The following is a 25,212-nucleotide window of genomic DNA, read 5'->3' on the forward strand; positions in this document are numbered from 1 at the left end:
TTTGTAACGCAACCTAATTCCATCCGAAGAGCTATTTATTTTTTCCCTTTTCTTTTTCTTTCCTTTTTCGAAGACCATTCACATTTCACATTAACATTCTTATCATTTATGATTTAATTTATTTAATCTATCTTTTGAACAAGCAGTGTTGGATAATGGGTATCCTGAAGGGACCTCAGAGTATCGTGCCCCCTTGCGCAAATGGTGTGAGAGATCACCAGTGGATGGCAGCGCTCTTTCGCGTGTCATGATTTTGAAGAGCCCACGCGTTTCACTCTAGGTTCCCCACTCGGCACGCACCAATGCAGACACGGACCGGATCGGACGCAGCTGGCGCCTGAACGTGTATCCATCTTCATTGCGCTCAAGGTGTCTGCTTTCTCCAGCTCGCCGGTGTCATGCAGTCTTTAATATCCCCAGTCACCAAAGCAATACTGGTTGCACTGTTTATTTTTGCGATCCTGCTCATTTTGTACGTGATATTATGGTATATATGTCGAGATGTGGATTGTGATCACGGAATTTGATTGAAATTATTGGATGCGTCTTTAAGACATGCACCGGGTGTCCAAGCTTTGGCACTGATCAACAAGGGAGCAAAAGGTGACTCTGGTAAGTGCCCTGTTACTAACCTGATAAACTCCTGGAATGAGAATTAAGAGTGGACAGCACTGATTCGGTATTTTTGTTTTAATATACTGACATTAATTGGGGTGTCGTTTTCCACTAACGTGTTGCGCTTCACTGGCTGTCAGTAACCAGTGAAAATATCTGCTTTCCTTCCACCTGTTAATGTAGACGCATACAAATTCAAATCATTCCATATGTCCAATTTTGAGCTTTTTAAACTAATTTGAATTTGAAATCGGGGACTCAAAAATGGAACAACACCTTATTCTCGTTTAAATTAAATTTAGTGGACTCTTTGCTGCCATTAATGATAAAAGAACTTGTTTGGCTCATTAAGTTTATATGCAATACTGTATCACATTTCATAAATTCAATTCCCTTCAATTCACCTTCCCAAAAAGACAACAGAGAACAAGACGATATATGAGCGAAAATTAACAATAAAAGTTGAGATATGATATCTAGGGCTGTCAGTGGTTTCTAAGCATGGCATCATCTGACTGCCGCCTGATTATGGTGTACAGTTTATGGATGTCTCATTTTTCTGCTGTCAGATACACTAAAGCAAATATCTTATACCAGTTAATCGCACTGGAAGTTTTATGGAAACCTATGGCAAGCCTATTTAACATTTATTCATATAAATTAAAAGCATATTTTGTTATTATATTATTTTCAGGATGTATGTATAATTACTAACGAGTAATCCTATACTAACAAGTGTATTTTTCAATTTCCAGTAGTAACTATTCCATAAATAGTATTTATATTCCATATTAGTCACTATTATAGGGCTGTCTATTCAATTAGTACTTATGTACTAGTACTTATTTTCATTACATTTACATTTATGCATTTAGCAGACGCTTTTATCCAAAGCGACTTACAGGCATTCAGGCTAACATTTTTTACTTAACATGTGTTCCCTGGGAATCGAACCCACAACCTTTTGCGCTGCTAACGCTCTACCACTGAGCCACAGGAACACTTATCCCATTGCAACAGTTACAGCGAATATTCCATTGTAAGTGGCAGAAAAATTGAATGCAGTTTTTCCATCAATTTCTTTATATTTTATATCAACTATTCACAGATTATTGTATTTCAGTTGTTTCAAGGTTGTCCAAGTTTACCTACCTGAATTATTTTACTAATCCTGAAGACAGTGATTACTTTAGTTCAGGTGAGTTTGACAGGAATTATAGAGCTAAACTTCAATCCCTCCAAACCCAGGATTTCTGAAACTCGTAACTCTCAGTGGTTAATTGTTATGCTTTTCAGTTAGAGCTTATTTACAATTGGATACTCGTACCTGTATGTCACCAGGTAACATTTATGTAAAGTTAGAATTGATTTTATATATGTAACTAGCCAGAAAGGCCCATTTAAGTTCAGTTATTAGTAATATTAAATATAATGTGAAAATACAGAGACATAAAACTATATAGGCTACTAGTTGGGTATACACAATAAACTCCCTGCAATATAAAACTGTGGTTCGCCTGTTGTGCGCTTAAGATGTGAGAGCGTTTGGAATTTGGTTCATGCTTTCAGCCATTAGTTATGGAGAGATTCAGGGAGAACTCATTGCTACAGCTTTATGTCTTTTTATTTGTTCTTTTTGTTTTCATTCACCAATGTATTGCCTATAGATGTTCCATAAATCGGCAAAGATTTGATTATGCGTTATCGTTTCCATTGTTTAGAGTAGGATATATATATAGGCTATATTTATCTATTTCTTCTTTTGCAAAACGGCTACAATTTCACGCTACTAGCATTGTGACTCACCGATTAAATACTCCGCTCTGAACGTGAGAGGAATCTCAAGTGTCAGCACAGTCACCATAGCGCATCATGAGCGCGTCCGGCTGCCAAATTGCCCTCGAACCTGGGCCACCTATGCAAGTGATCTTGAGAAAGAACCGCTAGACCCAGATCAGTGACAATGAAGTGCTATGACGACAGAACCCATTGAAGCGCTTACATTTCCTATCTGAAGGACAAATAGAGGGCAGATAGGTTGTAGTCAACCCAGATTTCATTGTGCTTGTTGAAGATGTCTTATTCCTATAGAGTTTAATTAAAAACAAAAAAACTTATAATGATAATAAAAACAGTAATGTTTCTAGGTGTATATTATTTGTGTGTTTGTGCAAGAGAGAGATAATAGAATGATATAAATTCTTTAACTAAACTTGTATTGGCATGCATATTGATCTATTTGCTAATAATATTTATATATAATGTGTAATTCTATACATTTTTGTATATATATATATATATATAACAAAAATGGTTCTTGTATCATTGTATTCTTTACAAAATGACCACAGCTCAATCATATAACTCTTTTAAACAAATAATACAACACAGACATACTGTACATATAGTGCATATTTTGCAATGATTGTGTTGAGGACAGAAAAATAAATTATATATTATTAAATTGTAACATTTATATATTCATGCCTTAAAACCACTGTCAACAGTATGAAGCTGAGAGGTGACATTGAATAAGTCCTAATGCCATATTGATTAATTACATTATTAATGTAAGTAAAATATGGAAATTCTATCATTATTTACTCACTCTTATGTGGTTCTGAAACCGTAAGACTTTGGTTAATCTTCAAAACACAAATGACAATATTTGAACTAAAACCTGAGAGGTTCCCGTCCCTACATTAAAAGTCCATGTAACCAAAGTTTAGAAGATTCAAAATAATCATAAAGGCATTGTAAAATGAATCCATATGAATCATTGAGCTTCCGTGTTTACATCATGTGATGTTAAAAAAAAAATGTATCATTGTTTAGATGTAAATAAAAGTCTAAATGAAATCTTGTCATCAAAGCAATAATAGATCTTCACAAAACGTAAACCCACTAATTTTTGGTTTGCCAGGACTTTCCAATGAGGGACAGAAATCTCTCTTAATTTCTTAATTCGTGTTTGGAAGAAGATGAACAAAAGTACTGTGTTTGGATGACATGAGGGTGAGTAAATAATGACAGAATTTTCCCTCATGCTCTGAATGCCAACTACACTCCATGTGTGCATATGTAACAAATTACACAACTGTTCTTGGAACAGTGGAACTGGAGAGAGAGAGAGAAAATAAGAAGCGGTAGAGTGAGAGATGGGGGAGGGTTGGAGCTCCCAGGTTAAACGTGCTGTTGTTCTGAATGCATTCTGACAAGGAGTCTGTAGATACAACGAACTCTGAAGGGGAAAATACAAAAGCTGTTTTGCTATCCAGCATCCCGAGTAAGAGGAAAAGATGGAGAGAGAAGATCGTGTTTATGCGTGAGTGCTTGTTTGTCTGGAGGCTTAGCACTTCTGGAAAGAACGAGTGCGAGTAGGGATTCAGGTCAGTATCAGAACATGCTCAGGGGAAGCCTCCCTGGCCCTGAAAGGATAAAGCAACATGCAGACAGAAGCTCCTCAGGTCACAATGGCACATAATTATTAGTTTTTGAAGTGGCATTGATTTCACCTTTGAGGATAAATCCTGAGTGCCGATGTGGAAAACCAAGTTGTCATTTTGTCACACCTCAGCCTCTTTGACCCATGTCCAACATTTTCCTTTTTCCCCCCTGAATTCTCAAACATTATAAAAATTCAGTAACATGTTCATGTTTAAATGATAAACAAAACTAGAAAGAATTGTCTGGTGCTCAGTTTCCCACAATCTAAAACATTCATCCTCTTTTCTCAGACAAAATCCCTACTTATAAGGCCTGAGAGCACTTCCAGTAGAAAATGTCTGTTTACATAGCACTAGTCAAACATCAAGGATTCTCCACAACCTGCTGTCACTGCACCAAAGCTGAGCTCCAGGTTTGCGTTTCTCTCTCTTGAGGGGTTTTCATGGCACATATCCCCCTTGTATGACAGTAGGTTACATAAATGCCTGTTTGCTAACCAAAAATAAAAAAAAACGCTTGTCAAGAATATAGTGAAACTATAAATAAATATATATATAAATAAATATATACCACAAATAAACAAATATAAATATATATATATAGTATATATATACACACACACAACATAACATATAAATATCATAAATAAATATATATATATATATATATATACACACACACAAACATATACAGGGAAAACTAATAAGGGAAATGCTTCTATCTTGCATTTCTCTAATACAAGTATTTTTATGACAAGTTATTATCAGCATAACAATTCAAGTGACAATTTTAACTGAAAAATGAACATGAATTTCAAAATGTCTTGGTAACTGACAGAAGAACTTAAGCTGGTGATCTGGCATCTCCACAAGTAAAACCTGATGATCCTTGTTATCCAGCAAGATTTGAGAATGTTCCAAAAGCACATCTTGTGTTGTGTAATTCAGTCGCACAAGAACATCTGACGCATCTATATCCCAGCTCCAGTTTTCCCAGAATGTTTTAGAGGTCTTGTTAATAAACACATTAAAATGCTGATGAGTTGAATCAGGTGTTTTAATTACTGAGACATCTAAAACATTCAGGTAGGTGGGTCCTCAGTACTGGAGTTTTACTTATTGAGAGAAGAATCTAAAGCAGGGGTGCCCAAACTCGGTTCTGGAGGGCCGGTATCCTCCAGAGTTTAGCTCCAACTTGCCTCAACACACCTTCCGGGAAGTTTCTAGCATGCCTAGTAAGAGCTTGATTAGCTGGTTCAGTTGTGTTTGATTAGGGTTAGAGATAAACTCTCCAGGACACCGGCCCTCCAGGACAGAGTTTGGGCACCCCGATCTAAAGTAAACTGCTAAATTTGAGGGTCTCCACAGTTTACAAAATGTAGGGGAAAACAATTAATAATAAATAAAATAAGCTGAAATTTACAGAGGGGGAAATAGGCTGGAACGAACGTGATCAAAAGCATACTCATACAGAACAGCCTATATCATCCATTTGCATCATACATCATAAAATAACATTGCATAACATATGTGCAATTTTGATGTAACAGTCTATCAATATTTAATCTGTATCAGCTGATAACTGTACCCAGCTGGCCGATTAAGGTCATCATAAAATCTAAACTGACATTTTATTTTCTATGGAAGGTTATTCCACCTAGTGACATTTAAAAATAGTGCAAATAGTTAATTGTGAACTTTGAGTAAATATTGTATAAAAAAAATAAAAAATAAAAACAGTTCAGTTAAAATTAACAATTTTATCTTATTTCCTATCATAAAATTTTATTATAGGGCATCTATCTACATTATGTTGGCTAGCTCTCTAGTTATTCAATCTGCACTGGGCACTAAAATCTCTCTTTTTATTCAGGGTATCTCTTAAAGGGATAGTTTACCTAAAAATTAAAAATTTTGTAATGATTCACTCACTCTCAAGTTGTGAATTTCTTCACAATATTTTGAAGAATGTGAGTAACCAAACAGTTTCTTGTACCCATTGTGTGTCGTAGTATAGAGTCGGACTTGTATCCCGAAGGTTGTGGGTTCGAGTCTCAGGTCCGGCAGGGATTGTTGCTGGGGGGAGTGAATAACCAGCTCTCGCTTCCAACTTCAATACCAAGACTGAGGTGAGACCCTTGAGCAAGGAACCGAACCCCCAACTGTTCCCCGGGCGCTGCAGCAATATGACTGCCCACTGCTCCTGGTGTGTGTTCACAGTGTGTGTGTGTGTGTTCACTACTGTGTGCATGCACTTGGATGGGTGAAATGCAGAGCACAGTTTCCAAGTATGGGTCATACATGGCCACATGTCACCACTTTCACTTTCTATGTTGTTCCAGCAACTGTTTACACACATTCATCACTGTTTAGTTACCCACCTTCATCAAAAAACACTTTTATGTTCAACAGAAAAAGGAAACTTATACAGATACATGTCATACTCAATATTTTGCAATATTGTCGACTTTATTGCACAGACACCACTGAAAAAAAAAAAAAAACCTGGACCTTGATCCTTGAATTAACGGTGAACTGGTATTAACTGGATTTTCTGGGTGAAATATTCGCTTTATGGAGCCCGTTTCTGCCACAGAATAAAAAATAAATAAGAAGGCAATTGCATCTTTTTATAAAACAATTCGTACTTTGTTTCTCGCAGTTTTGAGGAAAAAGAAATTCAGCGATATAAACTTGCCGACTGTTTTCTCAGAACTGCGATGGAAAAAAATAAAAAAACAGAACTGTGAGGCGGAAACGGGCTTCCATAGATTGCACACTTTTTTTTTTTTTTGGTAACGTTAATCTTCACCAGCTACATTTTTCCCCATTTCTTGGTAGTGGTAACTCTCCGTAACTCTGCATCCAGACTCTCAAGTGTGTCTACAGTGATTGACGTAGAAAGCGGAACTATCGAACAAACAGCTGATAACATTCTGCTGTACTTCAACACGGAGCGTAAATACTGAGACACTCGCTGTCATCTTCCAAACATGTGGTGGCTTTTACCTTGTATCCTCGGCTTCATCAGACTCTACTTAGACGGCGTCAAAGTTCTTCTATACCAGCTTTTCAACAGATCCTTCACCCTGCCAGGTTAGAGGTTTTTTATGGTCACGCGGGCTTTGTAGTGATCTGAAGGGCGCTTGTTTTATTGTCGAACAGCTGTCAAACAGTTATTCAGTAGCTAGGAGCTGCCAGGAACAGATTGGGAACGTTTAGAATCGCTTCGTGAGAAGTGCGCTTAAAGGGACAGTTTTTCAACAATAAAAATTCTGCATTTATTTGCTCACTTTCATGTTCTTCCGAACCAGTATTATTTTCTTTTTTCTTTTTTCCCCCGATAAACACAAAATCAGTCCCCGTTCACTTCTATTGTATGGTGAAAGGTGCAATGAAAGGATAGTGAGACTGTTATTTATTTTCCACTGAGTAAAAAATAAAATAAAATAAAATAAAAGTCAGTAAAATATATGAGAGACTAGAGATAAATTATTACAGTTATTATTACATTATTACATTATTACAAATTATTACATTACATTTCTTTATACTTTTTGATATTGAAACGGTTGTTTGTATATTATGGCTGCTGACTTGGCTGTGATTATGCATAAACCTAAAAGAAATAGTTGTTATCTAAACATAGCCGACTGTAACCTTTGACCTATTTACTCCAAAGCTGAGGTCTTTTTATAAAGACACTTTATAATACATTTAATTAAAACTGATTATATAATTGATGTTGATGTTCACTTAAATAGTTAGAAATGTACTGCATTTATAATGTATTTGTTTTAAATGTCTTAAAAATGTATTAAATTGTAGTCTACATACTTATGCCCATTTATTAAAGAGTATGTAATTTAATTTATAGCAGACTCTGGGTGATTTAGAGTGTTGCCAGAGATTCAGTGATTTATGCATTATCACAAACTTATCACATGTTTCTACTTAAGATTGTTCCATTGCAATTTTAGACGGCTCTTTATTTAAATTTAAATCACTGTTAAAGGGCAATGTCCCAGCACAAAGCAAAAGGATTAGACTCAAATCCATCCTCACAATGGTCTTTTGTATCAGAAATATTTAAATCTTCTGAAGCCTGACCGGATTAGCTATAAACAAAAAAAGAAAGAAAGATGATTAAGAAACACTGATTTTAAGACTTATTTGCATTATTGGACTATGGTCTGAAAAATGTAAGCTTTGCAGTTAACTAATTTTAACTGGACATTTCAACATGGAAATGGCAACAAAGGTAACACTGCTTATTAGTGATGATTGTTATAATTTTTCTGCTTAAATGTACAAGTGCACTTGTTTTTCTTCATTATTGATACTAATAAGTACCCATAAAGCAACAGAGTGAAGTCATAGCATCATTAGTAGGCTTAATGACAAAAACAGGTCATGCTGTTCCCAGTACATCAGTGTAGGATGCAGTTTCTACATTTAATCATCCCTGAGACCACAGTACATCCAAGAACACTCAAAGAGGGATGTCCCAAACAAAGACAGTTTGTGTCAGTGTAAAACATCTTTTTTAGATAAAAAAAAACACACACAAACACACTAAAAAAAACAACAACTTTGTAATTTTTTTTTTCATAATTTCCTGTCTTGCCCAGATTTGCCCAAGCAGAATGGAAAGGTTGCCATAGTTACAGGGGGAACCAGAGGAATGGGATATGAGATTTCCAGACATCTTGCCAGCCTGGACATGCATGTGGTCATTGGTATAGTATCATCTCATACCTGATTACAAATCATTGAACCAAATCCATTTCTTTGGTGTCTTGACTCCAGTTTACAGATCAGTTCTTGTAGTACTGTAGCCTTTTATTTGCTTTTCTGGTACTTGTGATTGATTTTGAAAAATTTTCATACCACGTACAGTCAGTTATAAGTATGACTGGTGCTAACGGAGCACCAACCCAATGTTTCCCTCCTTTTTTTTTCTGCCTGTCAGTTTGCATTATCAATAAGAGCTCTCTCATGAAGTATGGTGTCACATAAAAGGCAATAAGAAGGGCTTATGCAAGAGTAACTCTCCTCACATGTTCATTCAAACGCAGGACAGGTTTCTTAGGGTACTGTATGTGTTGGAAGAGAACTTGACAGAATTGTTTTTTTGTTTTTTTTCCAGACACTTTATTTTTTGGTTAAAGCCTGTTGGTAAAAGTTTGTGTGCTAAAATTGTTGTGCAATTGCTGCTTGAAACCTGAGGTAAACCTTTCCATCTTTGTTGATAAACTGTCAGAAAAAAATGGTAAAATTGTTTGTCATTGGGGAAGGAGCCTATCCTCAAAGATATTTTTTGTACATCACCTACTCCTAAATGTTGTTCATTAGTACCTTTACAGTACGTTACTTATATTAAGACTTAAAATGGTAATATGCTACCTTGTAATACTGCATTAAAAATACCTTATTTTTCTGATAATTTGCCCTGAAACATCCATGTTATATACAAATTTATATATAAAGTGAGTCTTTTTCCTTGAAAAATTTTTTTTTAAGAATTTGATTGAAGGTGCATTCAGTAATTAGAAGAACTAGAGGCGACGAAAGCCGACGGTGTTGTCGCCTCGCGTTGACAGCGGCTGGACCAAAATCGGCACTTAAACACACCGCACAGACTACAGCCGACTGCAAACTAACACCTGTCTGTTTTGCACCTGCGTGAGAGGAAATATCTGTCTATATTAGCAGCTATCAGTATTATATATTTGTCATTAAAAGGGAGAAATGGAAACGAGGATATACAAGATATACGCAGATTTACAAAACGTAAACAAAGCAGCGCTTGCCTACCATTTTGAATAATAGTTATGTTGATAACTTTCTTAATTTTAAGTGGCTCCTGTGATGAAAATATTCGCCTATCGGAATGCTTGGGTAAGATCAAATACAGTAACATTAGAACAGCGCTTTATCTGTGCTGCATGCATTTACTCGGTTTCATCACTTTCACTTTAATTCCTGGGCACTGACTTGTTCGATAAACTGAACATCCAATCAGAGTTCTCACTTGTGCCGAAGGCTCCGATGCCAATTCAACATGTTGATGTGAGCCGGACGAGAGCTGACGTGTGGAACACACCATATATATATATATATATGAATGAGAGTGTGAGATCAATTAGTATGCTTAATATGGTTCTTTTCTATCTTTTTTTTTCTCTTCTTCAGCTGGGAATGAAGAACAGGAGGGTCTGGCAGCAGTGAAGAAGATTCGAGAAGATTTAAATCAGGGAAAAGGTAAAATTCATTCAATTCAAGTTAAATCTTTGAAGAGCCTGGGGGTTTTAAGTTGTCGGTTGTGTAAGAAAGGCTCTGTAAGTTCTCAAGCATCACGTACCCTCCTCCATCGGCGATCCTGACCTTTATGGTCTCCTGGAGGTGATGATTTACTCCGCAATGACCTGATGCTACTTAATTTGCAGCTAAACAAGATAATTTTTCTTGCCATGTTTGGATTGGTGTGTTTACTGGAAGAATGTGTGAGAGCAAGCAGAAGAATACCAAGAGAGAGATGTTTGATGATTGTGTTCGCTGAAGAACCATAACCTCATTGTAATGCAGATGGGATATTGAGAGCCGCAGTTCGGATGAAGGCACGCTCACTTCCCTGCGGTATCCACCCCTCCCCCACGTGGATTTTTAACTGCTAGGCGAGAACAGGCCCGTCGGTTTTCACTTCTAGCTTTCATCATAGAGCTATTGAAGTTGAGAAATAAAGCACTGGAGGGAAGCTGTCCTTCTGCCCTCATCTAGGGTCAGTTTGTCTAAAACCATAACCTTAAATACCAGTTTTGAAATTGGTCTTGGTTCGGGGTGGGGGAATGATGCTGCGAAAATGACGGATGTGCTAACAAGAAATGAGTCTTTCAAAACAAGCAAAGGCCTGGCTAGAGGTCTTTTTGTGTGCGTGTATGTGGGGCTCTTTGCTCTGCATGATCTGTCACTGTACTTCTTTAAGCTGGTCTAATAATGACACATGATCGCTCTTTATACGGCTACAATCACCTAATGAGGGTTAGACATCACATCCAGTTAAATGGAGGAGGTGTTTTAGGAAAACAAGATAGACTGAGCTGACAAAGATAAGACGTGTAATTAAAATGGGCTCAGACTGCTGTAAAGGAACTTTAAAGTCAAGCAGCCGTCTTATTCAAGATGTTTACTGCTGTGTAATTGGACAGTCTAAATGTTGCCGTGGCTGGTTAATAATAAAGAATGCTGTTCCAGGATGATGCTGCTTTAAAAACAATTGGTGGGGTCAAAGAGTTCACACTTGAAAATGTTTACTTAAATGTCATTTAGGCCTGGTTTCACAGACAGGGCTTAGACTAAGCCAGGATTAGGCCATAGTTCAATTAGGACATTTAAGTAATTTTTATAAACGTGCCTTAAAAACATTACTGATATATATCAAAATAAAAAACAAGGGCACTGACATGTTTCAAGATCAGTCAGTGCAAGTTTCTTTCAATTGAAACAGCTTAGACTTACATTTTAGTCTGGGACTAGGCTTAAGCCTTGTCAGTGAAACCGGGGGATAATCACTCGGTTCACTTTTGAATAACAGTGAATTACACTAAGATTGCCAGATTTGTGTTGCTTCAACACAACAGAGACTAGCCTATAGAACATCCAAGATGTCACTCGTATAGTTTTGAACGGGGAAAAATGCAATGCTTAATATGGCCGCTCAATCGCAGGAAGCCCCACCTTCTGATTGAAGGAGCCAATCGCTAATCAGTAAAGTCAGCACATCACTGCAGCTGCCGTTAGAAGTCCTGGTTGCTATAGAAACAGTCAGCGTCCTGAGACGTGCGCCGAGATGGGCGGATCTAGCCTGAGAAATAAGCTTTTTGTAACACTATTTCAGCAAAAGAAACAACATTTATGACACAGTTGTTGTCAGATTTCATTGGTGATTTAAAAGATGAAATTTAATCGTAAGCTTTGTGAACAGTTTGGGAGAATTTGTTGTTTCCCCATTGATTGGTGCTGCACTTGCATGCCCGAGAGGTGTTTCAAAGATGGCCGCCGAGTGACATGACTTGCCAAAAACTTTGAACACAAGCATCTTTATGACACATGCTGACATCCATTATTAGGAATTAAACTAAATGGAACTCAAATGAACTGAATGACATTTACCTAGGGATTCACAATAAATTGAAAAGTAATCAAGACTGCGGTTATTGTTACCACAGTTTAAATCTGTCACTGTTAAAGGGGTCATCAGATGACCATTTTCCACAAGTTGATATGATTCTATAGGGTCTTAATGAAAAGTCTAACATAGTTTTGTTAAAATTTCTCAATGGTAATGTCAAAAACAGCTCTGTCTACAGCACAATGAATTTTACATTCGTCGTAAAACTCGCTAACTAGCACATTAATAGAAAAGGCGATTTGCAAAGATTCATTAAAAAACTCACTTCTTCTGGAGGTGAAGCTGGATCACGAATGATTTGTGCGAAGATAAACGCATTTAAGTAGTTTGGTGGCGCATACCCTTCAGAAACAAAGGTAATCCACTGCTTCTTCAGCGGCTCTGATGTTGGGAGTAAATGACAACTGCTATGTTCATTATTACATCCAACAACAGAACACCTCAATCAATTAGGAGACATTCTTGTCTACCCCTGCTCTGGCGGTGAAACAATGGTGGACTGATGACAGCTCACTCAGGGCGGGTCTAAGGTAAGACAGCAGTCAAAACTGTGCTGAAACAATACTGTCAATCAAACTACCGTGGGAGGGGCCTGTCTGTGTGATGTCACAAAGACAGGCATCTGAGATCGGCTCGATTTCAGAAAGGGGAAATCATTTAATGAGATTAAAAAGGTCGGTTGTGTACACACACTACCAACACACATTTCAGTTCAAACAACTTGCATGCATGTTGCATGTAGCATCCGATGACTCCTTTAACAACAACATATCCTGTGTTTTTCACTAACTTGCAGCATTAGTTGAAATTATTATTGTATTGCTCACTAAGCATGCATAATTTATAAGAAGTCTGAGTAATAGTTTTGTTTATCATGCTGCTATGAGTGTGAAGTTATAGGCAATGTTACAGTAATAAAAATTTAGTTGAACACAGACGCAACATCTAATTTCCATAATGACCAGCACAATCTACCAAAAGCAGTGCAAATTACCAACTGCTTCAAGGCATGCTTTTTTAGGGCATTAAATAATGCCGCAAATACAAATGAATTGACGAACGCTAATCTTAAAAGTCCTAAATCGCGTTGCCTGATTCATTTCATTTCAGTGGCAAATGAGGGTTTGCGCTGGCGCAAGCTTATAGTAAATCTGGCCCTATAACTTCAAAACAATTTTAACATGCTGCCAAATTTCAAAATTAATTTTTTTTTTATTACTTTTGTCGTTAGCATGACATACGTGTCAGTTTACTAACTCTGTAGATTTGCCCGGTAGCTCATGCAATAGTGAAGAGCTCCTGTATGAATTCCATGGTACTACGGTTTGAAAAAACGGTTAAAACCAGCATATTAAAAAAAGTAAAGTAGCACGGTTGCACCAGTGAATGAGTTTTTATATCACTTTCGCCTTCGTTAACACTATCAGGTAGGTTTCATTTGGTTTAGGGAGTACTTCCTACACAATTAGTGACACTCTCTGGACATTTCAGCCAACATACCAACGGAATAAAAATGTGGCCATGGTCATGTATTGAACATGCATTTCACTTTGAAACTGCCGCAAAATGTGCAGTAAGGTATCAGTGTCGCAGAAACGTCACCACAAGTACATATTTCTAATGAGAATGACTTGTGATGGTTGTGGAAGCATTAGTTAGAACAGGTTTAATATTATAAACACGCCTAATGCTTTGCATAACTGTATGTCATTCCTGGCACATAAAATACTAAAAATGATATACTGCTGTTCAAAAAATGTTGTTCTTTTAAAGAAAAGAGTACTTTTATTCAACAAGGATGAAGTTAATTGGTCAAATGTTTAAATTTTCTATTTCAAATAAATGCTGTTCTTTTTAACTTTCTGTTCATCAAAGAATGCTGTGGGGAAAAACCTGTATCAAATTTCCACAATGAATATGAAACAGCACTGTTTTCAAGTCTTGAGTAGCAAACCAGTAGGCTGTATTAGAATGATTAAGGATCATGTGAAACTGAAGACTGGACAGTTATTTATATCAAATATAGGAAATGTAGCCTTAGTGTGAGCATAAAAGACCTTCCTTACTGACCCTAAACTTTTGAACGGCAGTATACCAATCTTAATTTGGGCACCAGGAAAAAAATGTTTACTGTGTAGCCCCTAAGTGAATTGAATTTTGATAGCTTTGAATGTACCCAAGCTTAGTTGAATTGAACCACCCAAAATGGCACTGGCCAAGCTCATCATGGGGTCACGTTGACCCTTTACTCTGCAGCTCCAGAGATAGTGTCCGTCTTAGACAGATAGAGCTGAGTGACTGATTCAGGGCAGAAAACTGCTGGCAGACACACTCGTCCCACACTGATCCGCTCTCTTCTCTCTTGCCCTGACAACACAAGGCAGACGTGCAGAGCTGAGCCATGGCAGGCGGCAATACACTCTGTCAACGCATTATGGATTCATTCACTCTGGATGGGCGGACAGTTATGTTCCCAAGGCTGTTTTCCACCCATCCTCCGCTTGTCTTATTTCTCCGCACAGCTGCCGCAGCTCCGAATCTGTGGTGTGATTTGTGAGTGACGAGGCCTTTGTAGCGGTTTCAGAAAGCGTCTGTGTCAGATGTTAGATGTGGTCATGGAGTCTGCCATAATGACACACACTTTCAGGGTTTAATGTATCAGTTTGACCAAGATCTGCTGAAATGTGACATACATATTGTATGGCCATCAAATGTCTGTTTAAATATCTGTTCCTCTGCTTTGCATAGGCTGCATCTCAATTCACATTTGTTTTAAATAGTATGTGAGATTATAATTAGTGCTGCCTTAATTCTAGTGCTTTAAAAAAGTATTGCAAAGGTGCTTGGATAGTATACTTTACCCAGTGGATTGTATTCACTTTTTGGGCTATTGTCCATAAACTTTGCATTTGTGCACTATGCAATTTGATTTTTCCAGTTATTGAAATATGTCAAGGAATGTAGTTCTTCTTATGAAATACAAGTTTTCTCCAGACATAACAGGGCCCAAAGTTCCACTTTTGATTCAGATTCTCTCTGTGATAATAACCTATTTCAGAGTTCTTGAGGATCATCCAAGTGCTTCTTAGCAAACATGAGGAGAGCTTTCATGTACTTCTTGGTGAGGAAATGTTTCTGCCTTGCTGCTCTGCCATGGATCTATTTTTGACCAGTGTCTTCTGATGTTAGTCATGCTGAGCACTCATTGGATGTTGTTCTGGTGTTCTTTATGACTTCTTGGATTGGCAGCTATTTCAAAATGTTCTGCATTTGGATGACTCGTGGTGGGAATTTTGATTCCACCCAGTGACTCAAATCTTTTGAATATTTCTTTCAGACTCATTCACTTATTCGATTCTTGCCGCCTGATTCTACTCTGTCCTTGTCGTCAGTGACTTGCATGCTAAATTGAGCAATCAATATATGTCCCTTCATGCATTTGTCCAGCAGATTCTTCTTCACGAATGAGATGTCTGATTTTTTTGTTCATGAAAAAATCTCATTCAGAGTAAAAGTAGCAACTACTTCAGTGAAAGTTCATTGGATCTCATTCATTGGATCAATTCTATACTTTCCACTAGAAATAAAGTACTAGTTGTGTTCTTTGATAAATAGAAGGTTCAAAAGAATAGCATTTAATTGATTTTTTTTTGTAACATTATAAATATCTTTACTGTCACTTTTGATCAATTAATGTGAAAATAACTGTTATAACCAAAAAGTTATAATTTAGAACATTAAAAAGGAACTGTGGTATCAAGATTTTGTGACTATATTGGTTTATGACCAGGGTTATTATAAGTAACCAAAACTAAAACACAAAGTTACTGGAAATAAAAGATATTTACAGTGGTGGCCAAAATTATTGGAACACTTATATTTTCAGCAGCTAAAAAATGGTTTTAAGTCAGTTATTTCTATCTTTTAGTAGTGTGTCAGTAGGAAATATCAGAAACTAAAATAAAATTAATAAAAAAATTAGACATTTAAAAAAACATAATTACTAAAATTGGAGCAGATACAAAATTATAACTATAATAGCATCTCAGTGATACTAAAATAACACTATTTATGACTCTCAATTCTGGTCTTATTCTGTACTCAAACAGAATTGTTCATTGTAAACGTCCTATTAACCTGTATGTAATTCTCAGTAGGTCATGTTGAGAGTTTATTGTGGTACCTGTTGACAGCCAGCTGGCAGCTGATGTGAACAGCAGACGTCTGCACAGTCAGAACCTGCACAGAACCTTCTGGATCCTCACCAGTGGAGTCAGTGTTTGGGAAAATATCTGCTCGTTGCAGGGGTGACGGCACCCTACTGCCTGATGTAATTAGACAGACACCCCAACATATGCCCAAAACACACACTGTGTATCAAAGGTTCAGAACAGTTGTTTGCAACATGTAAAAAAAATGTTATTATAGAGACACGTTTGCATATGCACGAAACAGGAGACACACATCTGTGAGGTGTCAAAGACAGAGCACTTGATAGTGGTTGTGCATGTCACTGTGTGTTCTCATCTGTTTTGCATTTTTATTATATACCACTCATACATTTTTATCTTCTGTGGCATCATTATAGTAGTGACACTGCAATTATGACATCAGTGGGAAAAAATAGCCTGTTCCTTTCTTTATCTCTGTCCTTTATTGATCTACTCTGTCTCTTCCTGACTTGATACAAAGAGATAAATCTTATCATCCATTCTAAGATTTACTGTCCAATCTCTATCTTCCATCTACATTTCGTAGACCTGTTGGAGACCGACCCGGCTGACGAAACCCTGCGTCACAGCCAGAGCTGTCACTTACCCAGGAGTTATTCTCTATCAGTCTTCCTCTCAGGAGTGCGTGTCTGATTTACTGGCAGCCTTTGAAGATGGAGAAGGGGGGAAATGTCTTTGTTGGTACTTGAAAATGGCGGTATGCCAGTCACTGTGTCCTCCAGCTGGCACTGTACCTCTGGTGCCAAGATTACCTCATTACCACACTCTTTGGCACATCCAAACTGAAAATTATGAGAGAAAGAGCAAATAAGGATGAGACGGGTATATTTTGTGGTGGGCCGTATCCCCAGATTAACTCACCTCTTATAAGGCAGACCTGTTGGTCCGGTGCCATCAGGGAACAGCACTCATGAGTTGTGCGTGGGTCTTGTGCTCATTATTGTGGCTCGGATTCTTAATCAGAACAGAACATCTGCAGGTATCCCTGTCCAGCAGTGCTTCGAGAGAGACGCCAGCGATCAATCATGCCAGAACCGCCACCCGACTGAAGGGCTTTGAGGAATTCCTGGAATGAAAAACACAGAGCGGAAATACGTGGACAGAACTTGCCATCGTAGAGTTTCTGTAGGTTGTGGTTTTTGGGAGAACAGCATGATTGTTGGGCTGTGGTCTCTCATCAAGCACAATAAAAAATAGGGTGTATTTATATGTAGTCATCTCTACAAGTACCAACCAAAAAGACTTTTGAATGGTAGTGTATGTATTTTTTTAGAAGGCAAATTTCAACATATTTCTGTCATGATAACTCTCGGAGGGATTGACATGGTATGTATATGACAATGTTAATGTATTTGGTCTTGGCGGAATAGATCTGCTACCCTGCTGCTGCTGTGGGAGAGAAAGTACCATACTTGCTACAGCCAATGCATCTACATCATGCTGCTGTGAGCATGTAAGAAAACTGCTGCTTCACATAACATATATGAAATAACCCCCATATAGCATACATGAATCACCCTATAGCAGATCTATACCGGTGGAGCTGGGGAAGGTGGAGGGTTCCCTAAGCGCACTGCAACTGCTACAATAAGCACTAGCCAAGTATTTGAATGTTGAGCAGCAAGCTCATTGGCTACCGATAAATACAAAAGCAATCATCTGTGCCATGTGTTATTGAGTTTGACCTATCGGATTTGCACCATCTAGAGTTTCATGCCAGAACTTTGGATTTAATTATTTTAAGATTAATCGTTAACTACAAATTGATGTTCACACTTTATTTTAAGGTCACATTCTCGCTTATTAAAGGGTTAGTTCACCCAAAAGTGAAAATTAGTCCATGACTTACTCACCCTCAAGGCATCCTAGGTGTATATGACTTTCTTCTTTCAGACGCATCCAATTGGAGTTATATAAAAAAAAAATTGTCTTTGATCTTCCAAGCTATATAATAAAGCGCATCCATTCATAATAAAAGGTGCCTCACATGGCTCCGGGGGGTGAACAAAGGCTTCCTGTAGTGAATCGATGCGTTTTTTTTTGAAGTAAAAATATCTATATTCAAAACGTAATAATCACTTTAATCTAGCTTGCACCAACAGTTGTCCACGGGAAGCAGTTCCGGGCTGATGACATATGATTGACAAGGGGCCAGTGGCGGCAATTTGGGCAGGACACCGGGGTTACACCCCTACTCTTTACAAGTGCCATGGGATTTTTAATGACCACAGAGAGTCAGGACCTCGGTTTAACATCTCATCCGAAAGATAGTGCTTTTTGACAGTATAGTGTCCCTGTCACTATACTAGGGCATTAGGACCCACACAGACCACAGGGTGAGCGCCCCCTGCTGGCCTCACTAACAACTCTTCCAACAGCAGCCTAGTTTTCCCCCAGGAGGTCTCCCCATCCAGTTACTGACCAGGCTCAACCCTGCTTAGCTTCAGTGGGCAACCAGTCTTGGACTGCAGGGTGATATGGCTGTGGCCACTGCATTTTTATGCGCCATAATATTTCACAAGGTTGTTTGCTCTATTTTATTTATTTATTTATTTATTTTACTTTATTTTTTTGTATCTGAGAGTTGAAACTGTTCAGCTCTGGGTAAAATGCAATGTTCATCACTATCCGTTTACCCAGCGGTCCAATCAATGGAGGAGGGGCGGGACAAATACTACACCGACCACCCATCCTACTTTTACAACAATTGAAAGACATTGGAGAAATTAAATTTGCTGGTTACTGCAGTTTGATATTCAATAATATTCTTCAAAATAAGATGCTAGCAAAACATTACTGCCATGGATATTCCAAATAATAGCAACCAAAGTGGCGCAGCTGGAAAAACCCTGGGCCTCCAAAGCATTCTCAAGCGCCACTGACTTTTTGTTTTTTTACTTTTTTTTTCAGCTAGTTCAACTGTAGCCAAACCTGAGAAGGGAGTCCAGAAGACTATCCCATCAAAACAGAGTTACCAAAAGTTCCTGGACACGTATCTTAGTTATAATTCATAGGTGGGGATTATGCTAATTGTGAATGAACATGTGCCCTATTTTGGATTGATTGGAATTCATTAACATACACGTTTTTAACAATCAAATCTAATGTTTTATGACACGTTTGTGAATCCCAAGGAGAGTTTTTGGGAATGTCTGTTTAACGGGCAAGTTACGTATGTATTTACGCAAGTTTCTTAAATGAGGCCGAATGTGCGCTTTTGTGTTGGGAATGCACATACTTCACATATCAATTTAGACCAACCTTTCTTAGACCTCTGAAACTAACTGAATGTAAAAACACCCCAAGAAATGCATACTTAATAGATCCTTGTTGACAATATTGTAGTGGAAATGGCCTGAAGCCTGAAAAACAGTAGCTTTTTCCAGACAATATAAAGCTGTCACAGACGGGACTGCTACGCAAGATTTAGTCATCTCTTTTGCCTCACACCATAAACTGCCTCTTATATATGCACAACACAGAGAGAGAAATCTAAGGGAGGGCACAATACATCATTAGGGTTCTGCCCCATGAGCATGTCCTGATATATCACACTCACACACAGACTCATACACACTCATCTGTATCTCACCCCCTACCCTTTCATCTTTATGAGTCATGATACACAATGCCACCACAGAGAGACATCGCTCTTCCTGTTTATATCCTCTCTGTTTAATACTCTTTTCATAAATTCAAATCATTTAATGTGTGTGAAGGATGAAGTGTGTGTCGATGACTTTTATAGCGTTCTCATGAAACTAGACTAAGTGGTACAAAGTGACATTTTATGACTTGGTAAGGCTATAATTACTACACGTTTCATTAAAGTTTCATATTTAAAGCAATATTTTGACAAAGCAATATTTTGAAAAAGATTAACGAAACAAATGTTGGAAGGGCTGTCGATTCAATTTGGCTTTGTTGATTGAATGGAGGCAGATCAGTTGTAAAAAAAGGGGTGGGGGTGATGCACAAATGATGATTGGAGAATTCTGTCATTTCACAATATTGCTATGATCTATTGATTTAAAAATTATGCAAAAACATGGTACAAAAATCTATGCATGAATGAGTCATTAAGTCCTTTAAAATCAATAACTTAGAAAAGATCAATATTTGGAAAATAGAAAAGGGAGCACTTTAGCCTAGTCAAGAAGTGAAACTGGTCTATCATAGGTTGTCACTTTTGCGCTTGATAAGCTGTCTAAGAACATTCTGTTATTTGGGAATGAATGAGTGGTTTTTTGTAATGAAGGGTTGCCGGTCAGAATGGCATTTCCTACTCTAAACTGGGGTACCGTTGGACGATTAATGTAATGTAGTGGGTAATTGCTGTAATTGTGTAACTATAATTAGTTTAATTATGCGGTTGAGTACTCAGCACTGGAAAGGTGCACGCTGTGCCAAAGAGCTGAAAGGAATAGACACTCACATTTTATCACTGGTATGAGAGCTTCGCTTCTAAGTCACCATTGAAATAGTATGTAATTGTAAGTCTTAATGGGAGGGCCAGACAGACAATATTTTTCTGTTTGTATGATAAATAGTTCTGATGGAGCAAGGGCCTATTATCAGCCGTTTCCATACGCCTCTGCTGCCATTGCACCTGGTTTTCTCATCCCTTCTGCCATCCCCTTCTCCCCCTTTCCTTCATTATTTTATTCTGGGCTGATCTCATAGAATGATAGCATTCAGGTCAAGAGCACTGTAAAGTGCCCAAAGGTCTTTCCATCCATTCAACCTATTTCAATCAGCCAGAGATGGGCTATACACCTTAAGGGAGTGGTGGTGTTTATCACAGTTAATCTCAGAAATGAGGACGCCTTGAGGATCTGATAGCTATCATAAAGCATTTAACTGCATTACTTTCTGTTAAATTTAATAATACCATCTTGCTAAGTTCTGGGTTCTATTTACTAACTTGGTTATTTTATATAGATATATTTTGTTTGCAGTAACTGGATATTCATTGATAAAGACTGAAATTAGAAATTGATTGATTTTTCAGTTTAAATGTTTTAATTTTAATAATCAAAATGTGTAGTTAATATTTACAGGGATTTACTGTTTAAATTAAAAACCGAACCTGAAAACTGTGTGATATCTCCTGATATTCCTTAAAAAATAAGGTTTTAATAAATTTGATTATTTTGTGAACGTTCCACACAATAGTAATATATTTCTGTCATAATGTCTTACTTTTAATTTACCGGTTTCTAGTGTAAAGACCCTTTTTATATATATATATATATATATATTGGGTATATATTTATAACATATAGCTATATCTAATAGAAAGGTAAAATTGTTTTTTTTTGAACTGATAGTGTGAATATAACACATCTAATATGGTAAATGTAATCTCAACTGTGTTCTTTTTTATCAAGACACACATTCAATCATTTGTATATATTATATATATATAATATATAAATATTATAAATAGTGTGTTTGTGTTATAAATAGTGTGTTTGTGTGATATATATATATATAATATATATATATATATATATATATATATATATATATATATATATATATATTCATTATTGATTAGTATAACATTGGCCAAATTAAATATATATATATATCTCAACAACAACAAAACAATTTATGTATTAACAATTTCAGTACTTTATTAAAGTAGAGTGGCAAAGGCAGTGCACATAGTCTGATATGTTGCATGAATGTTAGCAAAATTTGAAATCCATAGTCCTTTAATTGGAAATGTATTTGAATTTAGGTTCATACAAGACCAAAAGCAGATTTATTCAAACTAATTACTTTTTGTTGAAAAGGCTCGATTAATTAATTTAATGCAATTTCAGCTGGAAATTAATTTATTTCTTTAAATGTTTTTAGAAACTAATGAAATCATAAATGGATGATCTTGAATATAATGAGGAGCTAATTGGGGTAACAGTCATTTTAAGACCTTCACCATATTTTTACTATTTTTGCACACATCTGCTAAACAACCATGGGCCACGTCTAACTCTCTGTTTTGATGGGATAGTAAAGGTGAACGTTTTGTCATATTGACCTTGCCTCACCTCACTATTATGCAGGGAGGGGGGAAAAATGAACCAAATACCAGGATTTGCATAACATGACAACTAAAACTGATTGAAGCAATGATGTGCATATGACTGGAATATTTTAATGTAGTGTCTCATTTTCATAAGCTGAAAGCCCAAAGGGCTTATTGAGGTAAACACAACAGCATTCTGATTCACAGATGCTGCAGTTTTAAATGATAGGATTTGGGCTTATAGGTTTACTATGTCTGTGAACAAAATGAGAAACAAAACGCTGACTTTGTCATGTCAAATTACTTCCCATACTTGGGCATGTTCTGACAAGATCATCAACAGTTCCGCTAAACATTTCATTTAAAAGGCATCCTTGAAGTATCGCTGCTCTTTTTTAGGGCCTCCTGTGTACATTTCTTGCTGTCCACCCCGGCAGGCGTGTAATGGTCTAATTCTCACTTGGGAGCCGTTATTAGCTCAAAGGTTAGTTCCGTCAGACTAAAAGAATGATAAGCCTAATTAAAGTTGATGGAGAACAAGAACCCCCCCTCCAGTTAAACAGAGTTATAAAGACCCATCATATTATTCAGATTAGGTTTTAGAGACCTAATGAAATCCGTGTATGGCCTGTTATTCCAAAATTAAGCAGATATCAAATTTAAAGAACGTTTGTTAGTGTTACATACATCAAAGAAAAATGACAGACTGATTGTTTGACACTTTTCAAGATTATTAACTTGTGCATAAAATAAAATGGACCTAACTTCAAATTGCGTTTTTCAGATGTACAGTAAATAGAGCTGCCTTGTCAAGAGGCAAGACTTAACAATAACATTCAAATACAGCTACACTACCTGGTAAACATTATTATTTTTTTTTTTTTGGTAGTTTTGTATCTCTTGGAGCAGATTTTTAGGGGTGATTGTGTTGGTTTCAGATGTTTTTTCTAAAAAAAGTGATAATTGAAACACTGATAGGCCATTTGGGATGATGGGAGAATGTCCTTTTGACTTTACGTGAGCATTAGTGGAATAACTTGCATGCTTTGAAATGAGACTAATTGGACACGTGCTTTGATGTACAGACCAACAGAATAAGGTTATTAAATGAACTACGGCATGAGAACGCTGGATGAATCAACAGACATTTAGCCTGCAACCACTGTTTAAAACCAAACCCTGTAAAACAAGCTGACAAGCTGAGTTTACTTGTTTTATTTGAGGAAGGCAAACTCTTTGACTGTTATGAGCTGCATATGAAAATATACTGTGCATTCAGTGTGTCATCTTTATTATGGAATAATTCTGTTGCTATATTGAATACTTATTGCTGTGATCATGCAAGTGTGTGAACCAATTTGAATCCTGAAAAGACTTGTTCATCTGATCAAAGGAAGACCTTTTGCAAAGACCTCACATTATTGGATGATTCAGTATTACTGCCATTCACATGCTTGTGTCATCCTTGAGCAATTCATTATGTTTTATTACCAGGGTTGTATGCCATTCGGAATTGAATTGAAAATGCTTTTTAAATTCTAATTCAGTTGCTGATTTTGCATTGGTAGCAAACGGGATGCATAAGTGCAATTCATATTTTAATGTAAGGCAGTAGAATTGAAGTGAATTGAAAGTTTGAATGAAATGAATGAATTCTGTCATCATTTACTCACTCTCATGCCATTCCAAACCTTTCAGTCTTCTGTGGAACAAGAAGATATTTTGAGAAATGTCTCTTCTTTCATGTTCCACAGAAGAAAAACAACTTGAGGGTGAGTAAATTATGTAGTTTTAATTTTTGATTGTTGTTTTTCTTACATTCATTTACAGCATGTGTTCTTATAGTTGCTGCTTGTAGTACTGATTTTGTAATCTCTTTGCTTTTAGTGGAGTTCATGTACCTGGATTTGGCCTCTTTGACATCTGTACGACACTTTGTCCAGAGATATAAAGCCAAAGGTTTGCCACTACACGTCCTTGTCAATAATGGTATGTGAATTCCTCAGTTTCTCTAGTTTCTTAGTTCTGAAAATGCAGTATTTGTTAAAGCATTTATTATTTTAGGTCCATATTAATTTATCCAAAGACATTTTAACATTTCGCATTGTGAATATATATATATATATGTCCAATGAACAAACATGAAATTGCAATGAATAATAGTATTTTTTTTTTTTACTATAACCTAGATTAATAAATGCTGCACAATTGCTGTTCATTGTTAGTTTGTGATACTTAATACATTCATGTAAACAAATTGAACCTTACTGTGAAGTGTTAGCTATTTGTCATTTTTAAGGGCTGTACATCTTGTCTCTCAACCTGAAATCTCTTGCGTCCTCCTAAGCTCGCTCTGTTGGACATGTCTGGTCTGTGTCCTGAGGGCCTTAGGGGTTGTTTGTTTTAACTGAGTGACTTTTATTTAGAAGCCTGCCCCAGGGAATGTCTCAAAATGACAGGAGCAGTCACACACTGTCCTCTCCCTAACAGAGAGAATAAATAATTCACGCTCCCCTTTTCCCGTTTGTTCTCACACACCCCTCCCCTCTGATGCCGGTTGATGGGTAAATGCATTTGTGCCACCCCACTGAGGGTCTAATGATGCAGAAAGGTCAACGCTTGACCCCTCTAGTGCCCTGGCTGGACAGGACACTGCATGTGTCTGAGGCAGAGTCAGGGGACATTGATTGTCTT

At 37.0% G+C, this 25,212-nt stretch overlaps 1 protein-coding gene across 4 annotated transcripts in view; it reads left to right on the top strand.

The window, feature by feature from the left end:
* Positions 1-113: 113 nt before the first annotated feature.
* Positions 114-25,212, top strand: part of dhrsx (dehydrogenase/reductase (SDR family) X-linked) — a 37,747-nt gene continuing 12,648 nt past the window's right edge. Inside the window, exons 1-5 of one of the 4 annotated variants that reach the window (XM_042716440.1) lie at positions 114-612; positions 6,074-6,190; positions 8,693-8,800; positions 10,257-10,325; positions 24,406-24,507. In XM_042716440.1, the coding sequence (XP_042572374.1) occupies positions 8,746-8,800; positions 10,257-10,325; positions 24,406-24,507 (226 nt within the window). In that variant the 5' untranslated portion in view covers positions 114-612; positions 6,074-6,190; positions 8,693-8,745. Of the gene's footprint in view, positions 613-6,073; positions 6,191-7,002; positions 7,158-8,692; positions 8,801-10,256; positions 10,326-24,405; positions 24,508-25,212 lie in introns of those variants that run through there. The other 3 variants (XM_042716439.1, XM_042716437.1, XM_042716438.1) reach the window with 3 other exon arrangements.

This window comes from Cyprinus carpio, chromosome B1 (genome assembly GCF_018340385.1).
Source record: "Cyprinus carpio isolate SPL01 chromosome B1, ASM1834038v1, whole genome shotgun sequence".
Taxonomy (NCBI): domain Eukaryota; kingdom Metazoa; phylum Chordata; class Actinopteri; order Cypriniformes; family Cyprinidae; genus Cyprinus; species Cyprinus carpio.